This window comes from Oratosquilla oratoria, chromosome 9, assembly GCF_046742065.1.
Source record: "Oratosquilla oratoria isolate Oo_2021 chromosome 9, ASM4674206v1, whole genome shotgun sequence".
Taxonomy (NCBI): Eukaryota; Metazoa; Arthropoda; class Malacostraca; order Stomatopoda; family Squillidae; genus Oratosquilla; species Oratosquilla oratoria.
Window position 1 is genome coordinate 12,113,018 of NC_134785.1, and position 7,500 is coordinate 12,120,517.

The following is a 7,500-nucleotide window of genomic DNA, read 5'->3' on the forward strand; positions in this document are numbered from 1 at the left end:
TACATCTACAACAACTACTTTCTACATACCAATGTCGTATATTTGGAGCTTTGCCTGAGGTGCTGTGCTTTAAGCATTCTCATCAATTTTCTACCCATACTTGTATCTCTGAAAGCTTTTCTCGGCTCGTGTGCCTGTGCACAGAGGCGACCACTTGTCCCGTGGGTGAGGAGTGAACGCGTGCCACGGAAACGTTCCAGTCATTTGAGCAAACGTTTAGGTGTGTGCAAGTACACACGTGTGAACGGTTCGTCTCGTACAAGGAAGAATAGTGATTGTCAAGGCGCTTATAAAGGGGTTAGATAGTGCAACGGGACAGGGTCGAATACACAAGAAAATAGATAAAAAAAAAGCCGAACTGATGTCGAGATTACGTGGACGAATCGAAGAGGAGGAACAACCCGCACTTAAAGAAAACGGAAGGAGGCGTTTGCAATGGTCTTGAGAGTCACCGCCGAATACCGTTTCGGCGAACCAAAAGAGAAAATCAAATCATCTTTCGGTACGAGAGACGAAGCGAGGTAAACACTGCATCTACGGGTTCAGCGGAACGATACAAGCCATAGTGTGGGTTGTGGATATAATACTCGTGGTGGAGGTGGTTGGCGAGAGGTGGAGGTGGGACGATGGAGGTGTGAGAGGTAGCGAGGTGGTAGCTGCCAGAGTGGATGCGGCTTCTGTTAGTGTCTCTGTGGTTGTGTGTTGAGCCGTTGTGGGGAGCGCCCTGGCTCTCTGCCTTTCTCTCTGGTGGGTTAGACTCTCCCCCAGGATCTGTCGACCAGTGGCTCCCCATCTGGGGTCGACGGACCACCCTGGGGGTGGAGGGGAAGGAAAGGGGTCACATAGTGGAGCAATTGACCCCCCAGACTGAAAACTAGTGGTGTTTAGTGATGTTATTAAGTGCTGAAGTGATGCTCTCCACGAAGCTAAAGAACAGTAGATCATAAGAATGGGGTTTAAACGAGAGCACAAGTTGAAACCGTACCCGGACTCTGTATGGTCTCAGGGCCCGGTCCACTGTCTATGTGCACGACGGGGTTGAGGTGGGGGTTGGGGGGTGGGGGGAGTGTTTGTGTGTGCGTGCGCGCGGTAACGTGACTATGAGACATGTGGCCTTACTGGAGAGATTATAAGTGTTTCCGTTTAGTGGAAAATAATTTTTTTTTCTTATAATTCGTTTACCATGTGCGGTGGAGGTCTAATAGTGTTTTTACGCCCCCTCCATTCCCCTTCCCCCCCCAAAAAAAAAAAAATAATGAATGGTAGAAACGGACCATTCTGAACTCCTCTCCTACCGAGGGGGTAGATGCCCCCAAATGAATAAAATCCCCTGGCGGCGGTCATTGGGACAGGGTAAAGGACTGTTCAGTGCGTAAGGGGTGTTAACGTGTGTGATGACCAACATCGTTGCAGACGAAGTCGTGATAGAAGAAAATAGAAAATAGAAGGAGAGATAGAAGGATTCGTGTCGACAGGGAATAGTGCGTATTATGTTCCCAGCTTAAAAAAAAGAAAAAAGAAAAAAAGAAAAAAAATAATAATAATAATAATAATAATAATAATAATAATAATGATAATAATAATAATGATACAGAAGCTTCATCCGCTACGGAGTTTTCATTTTTTTATTTTTTTTTTATTCTTTTTTATGGCATTTTTTTCTTTCGCGTTTTTTGAAATTACCAAAGAGTCTTGGCGTTTGAGAAGAATCGAACGAAATAGTGTAAGAAGGAGACGGAGTGGGTGTTGGTATTAAGAGGGGGATTAAGGGATTTACACGTACTAGTTTTCGTCACCCACAACCAGGTATATACAAGTAGGTAAACACATCCTAGTACAATCGGGGACAAATGTCCTTGCCCACCTAATGAGTCCAATGACGTCACCTAACGTTGAAATTCTCCAGAGCTGATGCAGCATGATCTGCATCATATGCTTTTTGTTGAAAGACATCTACTAGGAAGGAAGTACAATATAGACTAAAATTTGTCTACTTCTGAAGTAGTTGGAATCAAATCGAAAGGATTCTTGTCGACGAAGAAGGTGAGGAGTCTACGCCAGGAGGAGCTGAGTATCTGTGGCCGAAACCGTCATCTTTGCCCTACTGGGGGGCAGGTAACACTCCCTTCTGGGAATCGGAGATAAGTGCGGGAATCGAACCCACAACTAGGCGAACGCGAAACCGGCGCGCCTCCGATTGCTCTTGTGGGCGAAAGGAGTCCCCAAGAATTCTCGGGAGACTCTTCCTCAGTCACTCCAAGACTCCCCCACCCCCCCACCCCCTCCCCCCCTCCGTCCTCGCGGACGCGAACACTCGTCACCGTCGTTGGGGGCGTTTGTCAGTCAGACAGGAAGGAAGAGGAGGAGGAGGAGGAGGAAGAAGAGGAGGAAGAGGAGGAGGATGGCCTCCTGCGGCGGGGGTTCCGCCGCCAAGAAGTGTGTTCCTCCGTGTCTCAGGAAGGGTCGGAGACGCAAACAATGTGAGTATATCATTATCTGCATGTGAAAACTGATTGCATTATATATGTATATATATATATATATATATATATATATATATATATATGTATATATATATGTATATATATATATATACATACATACATATATTTATATATATATATATATATATATATGTATATATATACATACATATATATATTTATATATATATACGTATGTCTGTGTGGGTATTTACCTAGTTGTATCTTACGGGAAGGAGAGCTATGCTCGTGATGTCGCTTCTTTATATCTCGCAGTGTCTAGTTTGCTCTTAAATTCGTGTGTACGTGTGTTCGTACATATGTATGAGTATGTACGTGCATATGTGTATGTATGTGTGTATAGTGACGTCCCTGGTTGAAGCCCCTGGGTGGGTTTCCCTAAAAGCGTCGCGGTGCAGGGCAGGCAGTGATAGATTCTCTTGGCAGTGCCCGCGAGCGCGTATGAAGGCACATCTGGGAAGGTCAGGTTCGCCTTTGCATGTGTGGCTGTGCGTGCGCGCATATTTACGATTCTTTGTGTTCTACAGCGCCGGGGCAAGCCTCACCATGGTCTTGGACCACGTGTTGGGCTCGTGACCGGCAGCTACTACCCTCCCGGAAGAGAGCTCAGAGATCATATGTGACCGATCTATGGGTAATGCTGTGACCTTACACGCACACAAACACACCTAACTCCCCGCCCACGAGAGTCGGAGTAACGATTCGCAGCGCAGCGATACCGATATTTTTCAGCCCTGGGCGGGAGTCGTGTGTGTATGTATGTGTGTGTGTGTGTGTGTGTGTGTGTGTGTGTGTGTGTGTGTGTGTGTGTGTGTGTGTGTGTGCGCGCGTGTGCGTGTGTGGGAATGTGTGCGCGCGTGCGCATCATTCATACACCAGCTTTACATGATAAGAACATACTAAGCGGTGTTCTACGAATTTGCAGTACACTCGTACGATCAGTATTGCCTTTATCACGCAATTCTTTTGTTGAGAACTTCGGAAGGATTTACTGCTTCGGCAGATCGACAGAGTTTATTATTTTGCCAATGCAAAGTTCTTTGTTTCTTGTACTGACGTATTCCCTATTGACGTATATGTATGTATGTATGTATGCACGAGTATGTATGTATGTATGTATGTATGTATACATATATACCTTACCTTACCGTCGTGCCATATCCTCTTGGACTTCAGCAACCACGGAGCGCCACCGTTCACGGTCCCTAGTTATTTGTAACATCCGTACATATATATAATAGATAGGTAGATAAGATAGGTAAGTAAATAGATAGGTAGACAGGTGGGTAGATATGTAGATAGATAGGCAGACAGATAAATGGATTAAAATTCTCGAATAATGGGACCGCTCCACAGCTTCAGATTAATTGGCGCGGCTCTAGCCAGAACAAAATTTATAGAGGACGACTCTGTACCCGAGGGATTAACGTCACGGGGTTTCGAACCCTCAGGAATTTGACCTGCGGCTACGGCGGAGGCTGCGGCGGGGGCTGCGGCGGGGGCTGCGGAAGGACGGCGAACGCGTCGTCCGTATCCGTGTTTTTGGTCGTGGTCGTGTGAGATTTAGTGCTCAGGCTCCCGAAGTGTGAGTCTTCGCTCTTCGGGAAAGATGCTCCTCTGGGTAAAATAATGCGTATGATACTCGGGTACTATAGTAAGCTCGTCTTAAACAGTGTGTGGGAGTCTAATTGGGTGTCACAGGATCAAGCCTCGTTTGCGACGTGCGGCCTAGGTGCCCTGTCCTAGTTCATCTCAAGTCGTCTCCTGTTTGCTTTCAACTTTAATTGCTCTGAGTCTAGGTGACCCTTTCTTCGCCTTTATGCTCGACCACTGAACGGATGACTTGTTCCGTTCAATATACCTGTGGTTTCAGTTCAGTAGTTGGCGCCACCAATATGATGATTATGTCTAAAAGGGAGGTGGAGGAATGGTATCAAAAAGTACCTTTTTAGCTCTGTGTGTGTGTACGTGTGTGTGTGTGTGTGTGTGTGTGTGTGAGTGTGCGTGCGTATATATGTGTGTATGTGCGTACGTGTTTGTGTACTTTGTGTGTGTGTGAGTGTGCGTGCGTGTATATGTGTGTATGTGTGTGTGCGCGTGTGTGTACTATATTAAATGAGAATTCGTTCCTTTTGATGTGGGACATCAGTTTCATGTAATAGTCTCGTTTATGTCTTTATAATGAAGTTATGCCAAATGTGTCGATTTAGTTAGACGGGGGGGAATGTGACATGGGCGAACACACACACACTCACACACACACACACACACACACACACACACACACACACACACACACACACACACACACACACACACACACACACACACACACACACACACACACACACACACACACACACACACACACACACACACACACACACACACACACACACACACACACACACACACACACACACACACACACACACACACACAGAAAAAAGAGGAATTCGCAGGTGAGACTGAGGTTAAGGAGTAAATGCCCAAAGGGCCCGAAAAGGCACGTAAAGACGCCCATCCCTGTGGTCGAGTGTGAGGGTAATTCACACAGAAATTTCTCCCACTCAACCCCTCCCCCTCCCCCTCCCCACCCCCACCCACCTCCTCAACATTCCTGGATACCACTAACACTCCTCCTCCTCCTCCTCCTCCTCCTCCTCCTCCTCCTCCTCCTCCTCCTCCTCCTCCTACTCCTCCTCCTCCTCCTCCTCCTCCTCCTACTACTACTACTACTACTACTACTACTACTACTACTTGGGCTAACTTTTTTTTTCTTTGGCCAGTTCGAAGAGATGAACCCCTCCCATTAAGGCCTTTTTTTAATGTTTATACGCTGGTGGTTATGGGTCATTATCAGTGCGCGCGCGCATACACACACACACACACACACACACACACACACACACACACACACACACACACACACACACACACACACACACACACACACACACACACACACACAAAAAAAATATATATGTACATAAACAAGCACGCATATACATTATCACCTTCTTCATCTAAAGTTGCTTATGGAAAATACCCCGAAATCTGTACGTAAATGGGGAACTGTATTCAGATATTTCAGAGTATCTTCATTCACTATTACCGAAGAGTGTGATATCGGTTGTAGCTCTTGGTGTCGTCTTTGCTGATAACACACTTGGTTTCAGTCTTTCAGTCCTGAAGTTTTCCCCTCTATCGCCCTTCAGAACAGGATCATGGAGGGCTGAAGTTTCAAGTTTTGCTGCTGAAAACGTCCCACAGGTTCCTGATGCTCCTTGCAGTCCTCGGAATCGATTGACCTTATGGTAGTTGGTAACCCTGCTTATCGTAGTTGTTCAATTCAACACTGAACAGAGTACGAACGCTGAACGCTGGTTGTTCGAAAAGGCTTGAGTGAGCTAAGAGTTTCATTACTGTTCTTAATATTTCTTTACTTCGTGGGGGATGGGAGTCTTGCGTACCATACTCGTTTGTTACTGAAGCCTTCATCTACCGTCAGTCCTACGGCGGAGTGCACAACAGACCAAAGACCTCTACTTCATCGGCTTTCCCAAAGAGACGATCCTCTTCGATCTCCATCGGACAATTGGACGGCCTCGTTCCCTTCCACTTTTCGTTCGTTATTTTCACGGTCTGCGTTCTCAACTATGTCTTTGTATGTCCCTTGGAGACGATGCAATTACAGAATCTTTATAGACATTCTTTTCTTGTAGAAATGCTCACAATTAGCAATGTTTTTTTCTTGTGTATGTATGTGTGTGTGTGTGTAAGAGAGAGAGAGAGAGAGAGAGAGAGAGAGAGAGAGAGAGAGAGAGAGAGAGAGAGAGAGAGAGAGAGAGAGAGAGAGAGAGAGAGAGAGAGTTAGAGAGCCTTGGAACTCTTTATCCTAATATATTTGCTTTAAGCTTGTTAAAACATAAAACATCAAAACGCATTTGATTTTAAAGTGGTACATTCCTATCCTCATTATTTTCGGAGCAACTATATGTAGATATTATGTTTTATGTGTTTGTTTCACAGCCACTGCAGGTTCGTTATCATATCTTGTTCTAGTTTTGGAGTCAGAAGAAAGTCTTTTAAATACTTATTGTCCTTTGCTCTACGAGTAGGAGAAAGGTAATAGTTACTGGTTATTAGTTTCTTAGTGAGCTAAAACAGTCTTCACTCATAATGCCGGGGCACATTTGGTTAAAAAAAGAAAGGGCTCTTCAAGGCTGTTCGTAAGGAGAGATGTTCAAATGAGTCTCTAGTTGGAGATGGCTCGAAGATGCTGTAATGATTATAATTTATCTTATATTATTTGTTTTTGTTTTGTTATCATTTGTCTGTCTGATTTTCATTTATTATTAGTTATATGTCAATTTATTATTATTTACTATTTACCTGTTTGTTTATTATTTAACTATACCTATGCATTTATTTGTGTATTTTATTTGCTATTTACATTATTATAGTTTTTATTTATTATTTTATTATTTATATTTTTTTTCGCATCCGACCTAGATATGGATCAAAAGGTCTCCTGTCGGCATGCTCCGCCTTTGTAATCCTTTGTAACACAATTAGCGAATAACAATCTGGGGTTCGAACGTCAGTGCGTCGCTTCTCTCTTCTCATTCACAACAACGCGTTTCCCGTTCTTTCTGTGGCCAGACGCCGAAGTCGCGAAAATAGAAAACGCAGAGGAGCTTCTTTGGCCAAATGTACGATGAGGTCGCTGAAATTCCTTGGCGGCGACGCTCGCGTAAAATGAAGAGGTTTAATGGGCGATTTAACGAGATGGCCTTTCCATCTGAGGTGTTCTTCCATTTCTTTCACTCAAATCCAAATACTCTCTCGACCCTTTCACTTCGGGTTGGGAAGAAGATTGGAAACCAAGATGTCCCTGAGTTCTTTCATAGTGTAGAGGCATTCGACTTTCTTCGTCTTCGCTGATTCTTGAAGGATATTTTTGAGGCTTGGAAATACAAATTCTTGAGCCTTG

The 7,500-nt window shown here is 44.7% G+C and overlaps 1 protein-coding gene across 2 annotated transcripts in view; it reads left to right on the forward strand.

Moving 5' to 3' along the window:
- Positions 1-7,500, forward strand: part of LOC143028208 (glutamate receptor-interacting protein 2-like) — a 427,238-nt gene that overhangs the window by 73,503 nt on the left and 346,235 nt on the right. Inside the window, exon 1 of one of the 2 annotated variants that reach the window (XM_076189998.1) lies at positions 2,387-2,480. The exons of the other annotated variant lie outside the window; for it this stretch is intronic. Within the exon in view, the coding sequence (XP_076046113.1) occupies positions 2,402-2,480 (79 nt within the window). The 5' untranslated portion in view covers positions 2,387-2,401. Of the gene's footprint in view, positions 1-2,386; positions 2,481-7,500 lie in introns of those variants that run through there. 2 annotated transcript variants of the gene reach the window in all.